This window comes from Sander vitreus, chromosome 13 (genome assembly GCF_031162955.1).
Source record: "Sander vitreus isolate 19-12246 chromosome 13, sanVit1, whole genome shotgun sequence".
NCBI lineage: Eukaryota > Metazoa > Chordata > Actinopteri > Perciformes > Percidae > Sander > Sander vitreus.
In genome coordinates this window covers 10,333,201-10,349,965 of record NC_135867.1, presented here as the reverse complement: position 1 = coordinate 10,349,965, position 16,765 = coordinate 10,333,201, and the positions used below count along the sequence as shown (strand labels likewise).

Genomic DNA, 16,765 nt, shown 5'->3' with positions numbered 1-16,765 from the left:
TGCAGCTTGAATTCCTTGATTTGGCCAGTTGCATAATTATTCCCTAAATAATGTATTTGTAAGGATCATATGTTGCTCGTTTATGGCCACAGCGTGTGTGTGTGTTTGAAATGAAACAGAGGAAGAGGTAAAACGGTAGGGGATCAGCATATGGCCAAACTTACAGCTTGAAAACTCCAGGGGACATGAGTGCTCATCCATTGGGAAGTTGTTCAGTTTAAGCTGGCACTCTGCATCGATGGTCAACCTGCAGAGACACAATATTTGGATCCACTGACTCAGTTACTGTAGACCATTTGTACACATAAACACTCTACATGTGTCCCAGTTTATTCCTTGTTGCAGTGCAAGGAAACTTAAAAAAATGTTAAAGTTGAGGTTCCTTGTTGTATGTATGTGAATGACACCAGCTGACCAGCAATGCAATCCTACTGAATAGGTCTATAGAAAAATGTAAATGTGTAAACACACAATTTAAATTGCATACCAGTCAGTCACAAAACAATAGTGCACATTTAAAAGGGTGTTGGGAAAGGCAGAATTAAAACCCCTAACCTTATCAGTATTAACACAAGGAATTATTAATGATTAGCATTTCACTAAACTAAATTGATGTTTTTCACAGCAACACACACGTCTCTTCTTTTTCACACTTGAGGGAGTTTGAACGCTAAGTCATTAAACTTCCCCTTAATGAGAGAATGACCTTAAATGACTTTACCCATCCATGCACTCGCTATTGTCATGTATCATTGTCCTCCCAATCACAGCGGTCATCCTAATTAACCAGTGGTTAAATTCTGAGTTGCTTAACAAATTAATGAAGTGGAGGGGTAGTGTTCTGCACAGCAGAACATCCATCACGGCTTGATTGAGTCCAGAATAGTTCACTTTCTCTCTTATTATCACTGATGATATATTGTGGTGTCAGTTTGAACGTCCGCTGTATTTATGATGGCATGGAAAACGTGATAATAAGTACAATTAATATTTCCCTTCAACCTATCCTCCTGTTTTACACCATTTAGTTCCACGGGTTTTTACACTCATACGGTTTATAGTCATATTATTATTGAGTAGTCAACAATTTAAAAAGCTAGTACTTTCAACTGATCAGAACAGTAACTTCTTGGCCATTATATTTGTCCAATCTCAAGCTCTTTAGGAAAGAGTGGGACATTAGACAATATAGTGATGAGTATAATATTTATATTAATAAAAAAAATCATCCCAAAGATTTTTGAAACTCATACTCATGCAGAAATCCAATAAGGGAATTAGAAATGTTGCCTTTTAAGCCATTTGCTACATGCAAAAAGTGCCTAAAAACATCATTTTAGGGCAATGCAGTTCTAGTGTTCCCTTGTCACTAACAACTTCCTGCCTCATTCAGGAGGACAGATTTCCTGCACGCTAATAAACGTCAAATTTAAAATGCTGAAATTCAAAATTGCCTGCTCAGTATAATCAGTACCATGAATCATTTATGTAGAGGCCATCAATTGTTGGGTACTTCAGAATACTTTCCAAAGTACACACATGCTTGTGGTGATTCCAGAGAGAACAGGAAGGACCTTAGTGGCAAAAAATTGACAATAACCCAAATAAAAAATTAAATGCTGCGCAGTTGGTATTTGTCCAGCTTTAATGCTCCAATTGTTAAGTCGAGACTAGTTACCATGGACTTTCAGGGTTATCTATTGTTTTCTGCTTTATTCAGCTAGGAGTACTGACATTAATTGTTTATGTAAAAAGATTTGAACTCCACATTATCTTGGCTATCATTTAAACATAGTCAAATAATGCTCCTTTTCCACTAAATCTAAAATTTAGAAGCACTTTTTTATCTTTTGGTTTAGATAAAATGGATGCAGAATGGCAGAGATAATGATAACTGACAATTTAAGCTGTGATAAAACAGGAATGTTAACTGGTAAGATGGATAATTCTGCCATCCAGTCACACAATCAATCAATCAATCAATCTGTGGGTCACATATGAATGTGAAATATCAAAATCAGTTGTATTACTAATATCTCATCTCAGGCATCCCTGACGTTTTACCTGAGGGTGTAGAGTATTCGACCATCATTCCAAATTCGAAGCATGCGATTGGGTGTGGTGATCCAGTGGGCGTCAGCCTTCTTTGAGTTGCGGAAAAAAGTATCTGGGATCCAGATCTTCCCAACCATGTTGCTGTTGAGACGCAGAACCTTCATCGTACTGTTGAATTTTAACCTCCTGTCGTACCAGGTCTGAGCAAAAAAGATGTCGATGGTGTATTCCTGACGACAGATAGAACACAGTTTTACCCAAATTGTTATGTCTAACTTCAATTTAAAAACTGAACATGCTTTATGTAACACACTACATAAATGTCTCTGGTTGTCAGGAAAACTTAGCAAACAGTATTATTTGCAACCAGTGCTGTCACCAATGAATGGCTGTGAGATGCAATGAGATCAAATCGAAATGTGGGCTGCAAAAGTGCTCCTGTTTCTTCTGGCTGAGGGGGACTTTTTTATGCCAGTGGAAAGGTTCACAGAAACACATTTGCAGGCAGTTTTTTTCTCCTCAGACAAGATGGTTTCTATTCAGTCCTTTTGTCCTAACTCAAGAGTTTTGTTGAAAAAGACCATCTTGGCGCTCTCAACCTGAAAATTAAATGTTCAACGGGGCAATTAATAATACCCCTTGTTTGGCTCGAGTATTATCTAAACTCATAACCTGCTGCCTTGGCAGCACTTTGTCCTGAGCCTGACAAAACCTTCTGTCTCTTCTGTCTCCTATTCAGCATCTGTAAGAGCTATGCTAGAACATACATGTAAGGGATGAAAAGCGGCTTGGGCAGTGTTGAATAGGCAGAGTTAAAGAGCTAATAGCAAAGGTGTGATATGGTCTAATGTGAGAGTGAAAAGAGACACGGTGAGTGAGAGGATGCTATCAGTCTTTCTTTCTTTTGTTATTTGGAAGGGTTGAGCCCTGAGGTTCAAAGTGAAGTACAGCAGGAGAGAAAAATAAATAAAAATCTGGGGATTTGTGTGCAAGAGGGCATTAACTTCCTGACAAAGCTTAGCCCAACAATAAAGCCTAAATCCATGCCAACGAGTCCTAAATGAGATTTGAAAAACATTTTTACCAGGCAACATTCCCATCCTTTCAACATCTTTTTTCCCCACAAAGGACAGGCAGACAGTTCAAATCCAATGATGAGGATATATTAAATGCCTTAGGATCTTCATCTAGGCCCTGCTGAGTGGGATGGACATCTAACTTTTTTTCTTCAACCTATATATACTTTGGGATATTTAACAGAATCACACTACTTTAAATTCAAACAGCTGCACACATCCAAGAACAGTTACGAACTGCTCGGCTCAAGTGGCTACAAAGCATCGATTTATGATTCTTCTTCAAATCACTCTTGAAGAAGAATCACTCACTCACAATTTTCAATTTCAATTTTAATTTCAGTTTGCTTTATTGGCATGACAAAAAAAAAATACATCTGTGTTGCCAAAGCATAAGAACAAACATACATATAAACAGCAACATCTCAACAATTTCTCTCTGTTTGTCTGTCCCATCCCTTCCCCCTCTGTTGCATGAGTTGCAACGTTATCATATTTCAAAGATTCCTGCATAATTAAAAAAAATTATTATGGTTTGATGCTCTTTATAAAATACACCAACTGCACCACATTTGTCATGTCACAGTATGAACACACTGGCCTAACCACGCTGATTACATTACATGAATGTGAAGCAATCAGTTGTTTCATGCCAGCATGATGCCCTCATCACACAGACACACAAACACTCTCGCCCTCTCTCACACGCACACACACATACACACACACACACACACACACACACACACACACACACACACACGCATGCACGCAGACTCCCTAATGTGAACGCAAAGACACATTTTCTAACTGATCCCATCAATGCTTCTCTTCCAACTTCACTGTGACTGCAGTTATTAAGAGTGGGTGTTTTAGCTAAGACTTAGTGAAATGGAACGCCACCACCATGTAAAGCAGGCTGCTCTGCAGAATTACAATAGAAGTGGCATCTCAGCGGGGACGTGCCACAGAAAACAATGACACATAAAACAACGCTGATGTGAGATTTTCAAGAGACTCATTTTCTAATCCTGCTTTCTCTCCAACAAACAGTTTTCCTCTCCACCATCAGATGAACTGTTCTTTTGGTCATCACTGCAGAGTGACAGCTATATATTCTATTACTATTCCTCAGTTTTCTTCAGTTACTGTGCATTGTAACATAATACCAATGGTAATCAAAAAACAATATGGTGTAGGGTCTTCCTCTCTAAAACTGATAGCTGAAATTTAGCATTTCCAACACTTCCAACTCGTTAAATTGTTTTTTAATAATAGAAATGTACTGATACATATGGTTTTTCGAAGCTGGAAGCTGGGAGTATACAAATAAGCAGTTCTCCCACTCATATTGGCTGAAACTGAAGTGCATCGTTGTAAGAGTAATAAAATTGTATGCATACACTAGAAGAAGAATACTGACAGAAACTATTATTAGACCATTATCATAGAGACAATAGAGATTGTATGTACTTGTTCATAGTAAGGTTAAACTATATATCACCTGATTTGCAAGGTTTTTTAGCTGTTCCTATATTGATTACTGGAATATTATTAAAATCATTTTTTATTATATATATATTTTACATATTTATGAAATAAATTCTAATAGAAAATAAATATCTTTGCAGTTGGTGAACAGAAATGCATGTAGTGCAACCAGCACACAATTAAAATGTGGCGTTCTAACCATAGCAACAGACAAACGTGATCAAAAGCCACCCAAAACACCCTTGTCTTCAAACTACATTCAAGCAAAATCACAAGCTGGTAATATTTTAACAAACCACAAAGAGCTTGAACAGGTTACACCTCAGATTGCTGCTGATGCAATTCAAATGCAAACTTCTTAGCATTTGCCAACTCACGCAGACATTTGCAAATATGCTGCTTTGAGATCTGACCTGTGTGTTAAGCAACACAATTGGTTAACTGTTAAACAGTATTTCTAACTCGAAATAAGAGGTGTTTAATGCAACACAGATGCATTAAATTGACCTTATTTATCCTCTGTGGGGCAAAGGCCAGAGCAGTAGTTAAGTAGCTGATTGACACATGTATTGTGTTGCTACACTACAAGGGCAGAAGGGCAGCATAGTGATTAGGTGGACCCACCAATCCACCATGACAGCAAGCATCTGCCCTGCTGAAGTGTGCTTGAGCCAGACACTGAATCCCTGCCAGGTCCAGAGAAGAGAGCTACAGTCTGGATCATTATACACCCATCCTGAGGATGGAGGCAGGCCAAACACAGATTTGTTAAATTCATATTCTCCTTTAGTTATATATGCAGTTTTAGGCTGATTATTGATAACAAAGATGACACATTAACACCATATTCCAGTATTACTCACCATATTGATGGCATTTACTGGACCAATGCTGTTGACAAACATGTCTGTGTGGATCACTGTTGGTTTGACTGCAAAGAAGCACAAGACAATCCATTTTAGAGATGAGCAATGATTTATCATGCATATGCACAACAAGTTTCCGGAAGTTGTTTATCAGTTTTGTCTACTTCATCATCATCAATGAGGAAAACGAGGGACATAATCTCCCTATTGTGAATGTGTGAATACAAAGTTGCTGGAAAACATCACTGCTCTGCTTACATTTGATCTAATACACACCTAAGACACATAAGACAGGTGCATATGATAAATTCATGCAAAAGCAAGTTTTGAATTATTGCAATGATTGTCTGCAATGAGTTCAGTGAAAATGCTATGTTTTGTTATGGACTTTCATCAGGCATTAAACTCAAAATATGAAACAACAACATCTTTATACTAAGGATAAAGATACTATGGACTGTACTATGGACTAAGCCACAGACTAAAACAATCAATTGAAAAAGCATTGTTAATATGAGACAAACAATATATTTTAATGCCCCTTAAACACAATATAAAAATGCAAATAGAAAAAGAAGAAATAGATGTTCAATGCAAAGAAACATGATTTTTGTATCACAATAAATCCAATAGGGGAGAGGAGGGGGGATCCGACAACAAGTTGGAAAACATTGTTCACAAAAGTCAATGTGTCTTCTAATGAGGACAAGGATAGTAGAATCAACTATTGTTAAAGAAATACTGTATGAAGTAAATTATATAATATTGCAAATATCAAGCTAATATTTACCACAATGCCTGTGTGCCCTCTGCAATATCCCATCCATCCATTCTTTACCATTCTTAGAAGATTACAATTCTTAGACCAATAGAGACCACCAAATATGCCACATAGAACAGCAGTTACATTGGAAACTATTAAATGTTGCATGTTCATCTTCCCATCTATTAATTTTTATCTCTGATTGTGCACCTGCATGTGTACATCTGTCCCCCGCCATGCATAACACGTCTTGGTATCTGCTGCATACACCAAGTGATATGGATAGACAGACCTCAGACAAAGTATGACTGAGGACACTGGAAAGCTTGGTGTCACATCGACACCCATGCTCTGTCAGAGCCTCTAAGTCAGCCTGGATCACTACACTTTGCTATGTAATGCATATGTTTATGGATGACTGGACGTTACATCTGAGAGGACAGTCAGGTTAAGACTTGATGTGGGAGCTATAATGAGTGTAAGAGATAGACAGAGGGAGTAAGTCCAGGTTTGCATCCATTTTTCATGTCAGTCAAAGGCATAAACACACACACACACACACATACACACTCTTGCTCTTAATGGTTCATACTTGATTGCACATTGCACAGTGTTGCATTCGGACAGATATATCAGTGAGTGGCTAGGAATACTAGTGCATATTATTGCGTTGGCATAATTAGCATGTATTGATTATTAGTAAAATCACATAAAATAACATGCATGAATAGAATATTAATAAATAAAAACAAATGTCTTATTTTATACAGCCAACTGGAGTGGCCAAGTAGATTACTTTTATAAATGTGACAGTGAACATAAAATGGCTGTGCTCAGATTTTTTTACTTGCTGTCTAAGAGGACATAATACATGCCAACACACCCACCACAGGCCTCATGCACAAGGGTGATTTAATTAGTTAATAAACTCTGACCAAATTCATCACCATGCATTAGCAATAATTTAGACCAATTAGTTAAACTCACTGTATGGTAAATTTATGTCTCCCCATATTTGTGAATTCTCAAATATGTTTATTTTCTAGAATGCAATGATCTTGATCAAAGCCATGGATGTTTTATGATTGATATGAGCAATCTCTCTCTCTCTCTCTCTCTCTTCTCTCTCTCTCTGTTCAACTTGCTTCAGTTTTCATACATACAGTAGACTCCAGGGGCATTAAAATTAAATGAGCATCACAATGGACTTCAAAGGGAGACTGTGGCACAATCAGCGATGAATCTAAATCCATAGCGCTCTGAGGAGTGAAGGAGAATCTTCGCTTTGCCTTGGTATGGTTGGTTGGTAGATGATTGGTTGGTGGTTCAGATGACAGTATAGCCAGCTAATTATAACCCCTCTGTAGCTGTGTAACATGGCAGCAGCTGGAATACCACCATCGAGTGAGCGAGATCATAGCGTGTTTGAAGATGATGGTTAAGACGGTGGCAGCCAGCCGCCAAGCTACACAGTGGCTCTCTGGGTTGAAGCTGCACCTCAAAGCAGATCTTAGCTGCTTTTCAAGTCTTAAAAATAAAGATCCTCCCTTTCATGAAATGTGTCACATTATATGCAGCATTGTACATATTGGACAGTGTGTGGAAAAACCATGAAAGCAGTGTAAATGATTTACTATATACATCCATGTTATTCAGCTGCTTTCATCTTGTGCTATAATTTCAGTCAATTCATTAGTCTTGCTTTAAAGTTGCATTAGGTCAATTCTCGGCAGTGGTACCTCTGGCTTGGTCATTTTTTCCCCACCTAAAATAACTGGCCATGTTTGCGGTGGGGAAGCCAGTGAGGGATTGTACCCTTTTTGTTGCACTAGGGATGCCTATTTGTTGGCCGGGGTGCCTTCAAGGAAGTTGAATCTTCATGGAATCTGGGGGAGATAGCAAGAACCTCTCAGTGGCAGGTTTGAAGAACCAGCTGATGAGGTAGCACATATACTCCCTCCTTACGTCAACAGTGGAGGTGACAAATACCAATGACAAATACTACAGCGCAAATTAGAAGAAAACAGGGAAAAATCCCAAAAATGGTTAATGGGTAAACATTCAGGCCAACTTGGTAGCGGAATGGTTACGCCACATACCATAACCCTGCAACGTCCCTGGTTCGATTCCCCATTTCCAGTCTGCCTCTAGTCTACACGTTCATCAATTCAATAAAGGTGAAAATAACACCAAAAAAACTAGCCAAGTTTGAATGTTGGTGGCTCAATGTAGCATGAACACCTAATTGAAAACATTGTATTTAATTTACAAAATCCATGTAATAAGTTAATCGGTTCATTGCAAATAATATAAGTAAAGTGAACTTATGTGCGTCACCCCCCGAAAAACATGGGCTTATCCCTTACAACATACTGTATGTTGCAGCACAGTGTTTCCATTTCAGCTCAATGTGAGTCATATGTTTTTGCTGTCATTTACGGTTGCACTGCTTTCTCTCCTCTCCGTTGATCTATTCCACAGACAGTTCAGAAGGCTCTATTGTCAATAAAGTTACTAAAGAATTGTTGTTGTTTTTTTGCCGTCAATGCCGAGCGCAGAATCTTTGCAACACCGCGGTCTAGCAGCTGAGCAGATAGAGAGCAGAGAGGGCGACTCGGCAGTCCGCTTACTTGTTGCTCTCTCTACCAATATAAGCTGCTCTGTTTTAAGCTACAAAACGTGCATGCAGACTAAAATTCAACCGTGCTGTTTTGTTGGGATTAAGCTATACGCAGAAGGAAACGCCGCTGGCTGTTAGGCTGAAGTGCAATGGTAAAACACTGCAGCTGTAACGTTAATGTGTCCACCTCAGCTGAGAACGGAGAAATGTCTTTCCCTTCCCTATCGTGTATTATAATAAATGTTTCCTGTAGAAATGATTCGTAATAATCGGACACACAAAAGAAATACCACATATATTTAATGGACTGTCTATCCTCCTGTGCAAAGCTGAAGTGACGAGCAACTTAAGTTTTTTACTCCATAATCTCTTGAATATATTGATAGAAGACAATCGGTGAGGATAACTAAACAATAGTTATTGTTTTCATTATATTTCATATCACACAACATCTGTTCTCCTGTAACCTTCACCAGCAAAAAGTTAAATAAAATAAGAAATGTGGTGATGGCGGTGATGATGTCATCATCGTGGTAGTGTCACAGCGGTTATGGTCACAGCCCTAGTTTGCTATCACTTGTTTTGGTAGAGATACTAAAAAAGGGGTCAATATTTTCTTCTTTGGAAGGAGCACTTTGTTTCTTCTGTGTAGGGTGCAGGTTGCATATGTCAGTTGCTGTTTCCTTCTTCCTGTGTGTGTACACCACTACAAGACTCAAGACTTAATTTAGGCAAACAAATGATAAATGTCTCAGCTGTAACTTTGTGACACAGAATGATAAGACTGGGGCATTTTTCCAAACTATTATTGCCATTTGCTGCTTCAATACAGCACTACTCTGTGCCCCTACAGTGGATGTAGAAGCGATTCCCTGCTGGCATATAGAGTGGTAAATCTTTATCATTCTGTAAGAGTATTTGACAGATTCTGACTTAAACCAGTTTTCCCAGGAATACTGACCCATGAATCAAGTATTCAAGGGTACTGAATATCTCCCTATTCTGCTCTTGCAGATTGACGTGACAGGCTTTAGGATATATGTGCGCTTGTGCAGACAAGGAGGCCCTGCCCAGCTGTCTGTCAAAGTGAAGGGAGTAAGCTACAGTACTTGTCAACAAGACAGGGCTTGTAGGAGCATGACGGACTGCTATCCCGACCATAATGCACGCATGTACATAAACAGCAGCACACATTCTTTATAGTCAGTCCGCCTGCTTGTCAACACACAACACAAAACACACACACATAAAATGGACACAGGCAAACACACAAGGACACCTTGTACTACCCAGCATGTTAAACCCTGCATGTTCAATTTCTACAGCTAGTGAATAGGCCATCCAGTGCAGCTGGCCTTCCATTGTCATGTTATGTCATTACAAAGTAATTATTGCTTATCATTTTACATTTTGCAGCAGATATATTTAAATATGTATCAGGTGGAATGCCCAACATTATTACTTCCTACCATTAGAGGTGAGGCAAACTTTGTGTTTTGAGTCTTTGACAAGTCATGGGTCCCTTTAAATTGAATGTCATTTAGAATGTAAAAGAGGTGGTTCAGTGGGTAGAGCAGGCGCACATATACTTGGAGGTTTATGCCTCGACGCAGCGGTCCAGGGTCCGACCTTTGACAATTTCCTGCATGTCTTCCCCCTCTCTCTCTCCCCTTTCTCACCTAGCTGTCCTTTCAAATAAAGGTGGAAAAGCCCCAAAAAATAATCTTAAAAGAAAAGTAGTAGAGTACACTTAAAGAATAATGCATGCTTTTAAAAGTGTGTATTTACGTCTTATGATCAACCGCCAGATTTCATATTAGCTTTTTGGCATGTAAATAACAGCAATATTGTTAACTAGAACGCTACAGGTGATGTCATCTGCCACTGGAAATGTGTCATTTAAACCAGCTATAGCAAAGGGTCAGCTCTAGCTAAAAGTAAGAAGCCTGCAAAACGCACCTTTCCCTCGTGTTTGTGCAATGTGACTGGAAGCCCCCGGATTAATTTAAAAATGTATCTGTTGTTAGGGAAAAAAGTACTTTGTTTTAACACGATTTTTAATCTTTGGGCTTTGGAAGAATATTAAGGAGATTACAAGCCGTCAGGCTAGAGTCTAAGTAAAGTACCAAGTCACTGGTGTTGAGGTCAAATGTTTTAAACTACACTGCTGTTGTGTGAGAAGCCACTTGTTGAGGGAAATTGATGACCTCTTGGGCATATGGAATCCTTTGATAGCCCATTAACCTAACCACAAGGCTGTTTTCTCAGCTCCTGTTTTTCATAAAAAAATGGAATCTGTATGTGTACTTAAAGTACAAGCCACTAGATTGGTTTTTATAGTATCAACGTGTCCTCTCAGTGTGCACAAGTGCCTTAAGATCCCTAATTGCTGCTTTAGGGCTCTATCTTGCACCCGGCGCAGCGCAGCGCGGCGCGGCGCAGCGCAGCACGGCGCAGCGCAGCGCAACGCAACGCAAAGCCCGACCCAAGTGTCTTTGCTAGTTTAAGACCGACACAGTTGTCAATATTCCGTCCAGCGCCTGCATTGTTTCAATAGCAAATGCACCTGCGCCCATCTTGTGCTGGTCTAGGGAGGTGTGTTCAGGTGAATTCTTGACGTATTGGTAGCTTGAGGCAGCAGGAAGTGATTGCGCCATTGACCAACAAAAACCTGGTCTAAAGCCAATAACGCAGCATTTCATTGTTATTTTAACAGCAAATTAGTAAAATGCGCCTAGGCTTATACACAGCACACGCACATTATGCTTGTTACACACACACAGGGAAGCGCAGCAGCACACAAACATGCAAAAGATTACAAATAATACAGTGCAAATCCGCCATCATAATAGCAATGCGCCAAGGTACAAACGCGCCTGGCTTTTAAAGGGAATGGGAGATGACACTCTGATTTATTGCATGTTACGCCCAAAACACACCTATGAATTAATGAAGACACTAAATACAACCCTTTTGAACCATGCGCCCGGGGCACAGACCCTTTTTTCCGCCGTCAAACTAGCAAAAGTGGATTTGGACACGCCCTAAACACACCTGCTTCACGCCGTGCGATTAGATCGTTAAAATAGGGCCCTAAGTCTCCAAAAAAGGAGAAAGTCTCAGAGAAGTATTCCCTTTATATAAAGCATTTCTTAGTGACAATTTTGAGAATATATCTCAATAAAGTTTAAAGGGGTGTATGATGGGGGTTGGTTTACTTTCATTAACAAGTGTTACAGGCTTCACACCGCTGCACAATCATGGATTATCTTCCACAAGTGAGAATATGGCAGGCTCCTTTTAGAAATCACACATATGAAGTCACATATGCCACGTCCTTGCCACGTGCTTGGGTAATAGTAATGGTTTGTCAGTTAATGAGTGCATAAACGTGTTCAATTGCAAATGTGGCCATAAACGTGGGTGTATTTCTTTGTGATTCTGCAACAAAACAAATCAACTGTGAAGAATCAGCACCCACCTCCAATGTCAGGCCTTAGTTTGTTGTCATATCCGTCTAGTAGGCTGTTTAGGATGTGTGTGACGTCACTCTCGTGCACTTTGGGAGTCAGCACCCACGTCTTATTAGCCACCTCATCATCGTCATCAGTCTGGAAGGAGCTGCAGAGAGAAGAGAGAAAATAAATTCATGTTATCAATAATTTATTTTAAAAAGAAGAGCAAGCAGTGTTGTTCCTAGTGTGCTCTGCTTTCTTTATGAACTTATTTTCAGGGCTTTTTATCACCACATTATTGTGACTATAGAGACCAACCGAAATATGTGTGATTAATCTTCCCTTTCCATTTTATTTCTGTGATTTCTCGTACAACGTAGTTTCACCACTTTAAAATGCTAATATCAGAAATAAAGAGTGAAATAAAGTGATCATTTTGTAGGATTAACAACTATTGTACACATTCAGTGCAACACTTCAATTCTATCACACTGTAAGGTCCCACTGTAATAAGTACCTGTCTACAATATACTGTTTGTTCACTGTGAGATCTCTGAATTCCTACGGCCATGCCATCTTGTGCATATATCATAATTTGCAAAAGAAATGTCCCTTCAAACATGCTTCTTTAGTTTGATTCAGATTGATACTCCTATCAAATGTGTTTACTTAATCTACAGCCCAGAGCATTTAGTGTTTTGGTGAAGAACCCACCAGTATTTCAAGACCAATCCCATAATGCATTTAGACCACATCAGATAAGAGTCAAAATGTTATCTGATGTTTGATGTGAAAATTAGATGAAAGGGCTGGATTTATTTGCTTCAGATCTTTGAATTCCCTGCATGGAGATACTTAAAGTGCTCATATTATGCTCATTTTCAGGTTCATAATTGTATTTAAAGGTTGTACCAGAATAGGTTTATGTGGTTTAATTTTCAGAAAACGTTTTGTTGTATTGCACATTGCTGCAGCTCCTCTTTTCACCCTGTGTGTTGAGCTCTCTGTTTTAGCTACAGAGTGAGACATCTCACTTCTGTACCATCTTTGTTGGGAGACGCACATGCACAGTAAGTACTGCTAGCTAGTCAGTTGCAGAGCATGAGGGAGTGCCATGCTAGCAGCTAGGTGAGCATTATAACGTGTGTTGCAAAGTCACGCACGTTCGTCATGGAAGTAAAGGCTGGACTACAATAGAGCTGTTTGGAGCAGTTTGTGAACAGGGTTTTCTGTTGGAGATGGTAAGTCCCTTTGGGGTGGGCTTTGGGCTTTTTCACTTTGTAAACCTATAACATGCACAAAAAGATATATAACACAATAAAGGAAAGGGGAAAAGCCAAAAAGCATAATATGAGCACTTTAAGACATAATCCCTTGGTTCTGTTATATTCATGCCATAGAACACTTCGAGAAATGCACAAATTACAAAAGAACAAAGCAACTATAGCCTGCATATGACACAAGGCTCATATATAGTATATGCTCATCTAAGAGGATATAAAATAGACATATAGATAGATTATGGCTGATAGGAATTATGCTTTTTCTGAGGCAATGTGCCGTTATATGATTAAAAAAAAGAAAACTTATTGTTTGAGTTTTACACTTTTTTGTTTATTTTCAATGGAACCTAATCAATGCATATTCGTGTGCACCAACACACCAGCTGAGAGCCACTATCATCTATCTGACACATCTCATTAATTTTGTCCTCCTGGACATCTTGTACACACTTTTCCCCCATGGAGAGGTTATGCTAATGTTCAGTTTAAGTAATGTGGTTAGATAGTCAGCAACTTTGTTAGCATCAGTCATGCAAACATACCCCAGTTTAGACAGCTGATCTTAGCATCAAGTAAATTGGACGTAATGTTAAATGCCCACTTGCAGAGATTCATCATAAGGACTCACACATTTCTTTTTCTATTACATTTGAAACAAATTCAATACTTGGTCACTCTTTCAATCTGAGATGCTTTGACTTTTGCTGGCTTCCATCCAGGTGCCCTGCTTTCCGCCGAAAAGCTGTTTGACAAATCTTCTCAATGGAGGGAGCAATTTTAGACAATTTTCACTTAATAGAAGTTGGAATTTGACAAAATGGCAAGGCCAACAAGGTTCATATCGTAAGAATAGACAGACCAGCTAATCTTTTTTTGATCTCATGTTAAAAAACTAAAAAAATTGTCAGTGTTGTAGTACCACCTTCAACCACATACATTCTTAGTGACTTGGGGCCCTATTTTGCACCCGGCGCAGCGCAGCACAAAGCCCGACGCAGGTGTCTTTGCTAGTTTAAGACTGACGCAGTTTTCCCATCCAGCGCCCGCATCGTTTAAAAAGCAAATGCACCTTCGTCCATCTTTGCGCCCATGGGCGTGCTGGTCTTACATAGAGGTGAATTCTTGGCGTATTGCTATCTTGAGGCACCGGAAAGTGATTGCGCCATTGACCAACAAAAACCTTGTCTAAAGTCAATAACGCAGCATTTCATTGTTATTTTAACAGCAAATTAGTAAAATGCGCCTAGGCTCGTGTACACCGCGCGCACACTATGCTTGTACGTGCAACAGCACACAAACATCCAAAAGATTAAAAATATGATATAATATATTATTACAATGTGAAACAGTATTATGATATGATCTGCTTGCACACTTTCACTTCACGCACGAGCAGATCAGTTTCTTCTCCTGAAAATCTCTCCTTCCTACTTAGCAAATCCGCCATCATAATAGCAATGCGCCAAGGAACAAACACTCCTGGCTTTTAAAGGGAATGGGAGATGACACTCTTGGTTGGTTGATTGGTTTATTGCATGTTACGCCCAAAACACACCTATGATTAATTAAGACACTAAGTACAACCCTTATGAACCATGCGCCTGGCGCACGGACCCTTTTTTCTGCCATTAAACTAGCAAAAGTGGATTTGTATATGCCCTAAACATACCTGCGCCAGGCGCTTCACGCCGTGCACTTAGATAATTAAAATAGGGCCCTAGGTGTTGATTGACCAATGGGACATGCCTTTAAACAAATGTGTAGGAGTCAGGTATAGTCATTGTTGAACACCTTTTTGGTCACTTACGGCAACTGGGACATGTGGTTGGTGGTGATAGCAATAGGGCTATCATCTATTCACTAGTTTAGTTTTGTATATGGATGAAATGGTGGTGATGGGGGACATCTTATAATCTAGACAAATATGGGTGACTATCTGAAACAAAAAATCTGTCTTTGAGATGCTCAGTAGGAGAGACTTACCTGCCCGCCGTGCTGTTTATCGCTGTCGATACCCTTTGGACACTTTGCCCTTGAAACACTTGCATAACTTTGTTTTTCCTGCAAATAAGACTACAAAACAGCCACTCAGCTTCTCTGCGACTAATTTTTAGATAGTGGCCTAGAAAATGTAAGAATTGCATAGAGTATATCCTACTATTACTGTGAGGCCCAGAATTTGAATGACAACCTCCACAATCATCTTTAATAACAGCTAAAGCTCTTCTTTAGTTTTCAACTCTGTTAACAAATTGCATGATGATAAAGTTGAGGAACTTGACAGCAGAATTGTTTGTCGATTCGTAAATAGGGTTTTATGGCCCCCCCAAGCTTCTGAGAGCTGGAAAAGACAAGCCAATTTTCCTGAGAATACGTCTCACCTCAACATCTCAAACTGCAATGACAATGATGTCCCAAGAGCCCCCGACCCCAAATACCACCACAACGATGCTGTAAATGTTTTTACTCTCCCACAAACAAGTGTGATCTTTGTAAATGATATGTCTGGAATGAAGGTTAAGTGTCTGTCACAATATATATTTGTCAGCTTTGATACCTGAATAGAAGATGGAGGTATGACATGCATTAGTGCAAATTAATATGCTGACAACAACATGCTGCAATCGTTAAGGACTATAGTATGTCAGAAGCACTACATAATGCTGTCTGCAGTAAGAGGGAAGATGTGTACTGCCAGAGGGCAGTGGTGAAATGAAGGAGAAGGGTAGACGGAAAAGCATGAACGTGATGTTGGTGAAAGAGACAGATTTATGCACATAAAAGCACAGAGCAAATGTGCACTGGATCTTTTCATTCAATTTGTGCTAGCACTATCCGAGTGTAATTAGTGTGTGATTTACTAAGGCAGCAGTTCATTATGCAATCAGTGCCTTCTAGACTTGTTTTGTGCATGAAGAGTTAAAAGAAAGTGCAGTTCGGGCGTGGGATTTTCATAAGATTAGCAACCTCAAAAGAACGTAAAAACAAGTCACAAGATAATGTTACATGAAGTAGTAACAGTATTCCAAAATACTCACTAAGGCTTCAATTAAACTAAGTGTGAAAATTATTTAGGCTTCTATTACCGATTACATTTTAATCTTGATATCAACTTTAAGAGGTTTGTAAAAGTACTGCAGTAGAGTCATACTACTG

At 39.3% G+C, this 16,765-nt stretch overlaps 1 protein-coding gene across 9 annotated transcripts in view; it reads right to left on the bottom strand.

Moving 5' to 3' along the window:
• The window catches only part of gabrg2 (gamma-aminobutyric acid type A receptor subunit gamma2), a 50,635-nt gene that overhangs the window by 28,004 nt on the left and 5,866 nt on the right, over window positions 1-16,765 (bottom strand). For 6 of the 9 annotated variants that reach the window (XM_078265774.1, XM_078265775.1, XM_078265772.1 and 3 more), the window contains exons 1-3: window positions 5,486-5,542; window positions 2,065-2,285; window positions 165-247 (exon numbers count right to left, since the gene is read on the bottom strand). In XM_078265774.1, the coding sequence (XP_078121900.1) occupies window positions 165-247; window positions 2,065-2,285; window positions 5,486-5,527 (346 nt within the window). In that variant the 5' untranslated portion in view covers window positions 5,528-5,542. Of the gene's footprint in view, window positions 1-164; window positions 248-2,064; window positions 2,286-5,485; window positions 5,554-12,352; window positions 12,493-16,765 lie in introns of those variants that run through there. The other 3 variants (XM_078265769.1, XM_078265770.1, XM_078265771.1) reach the window with 1 other exon arrangement.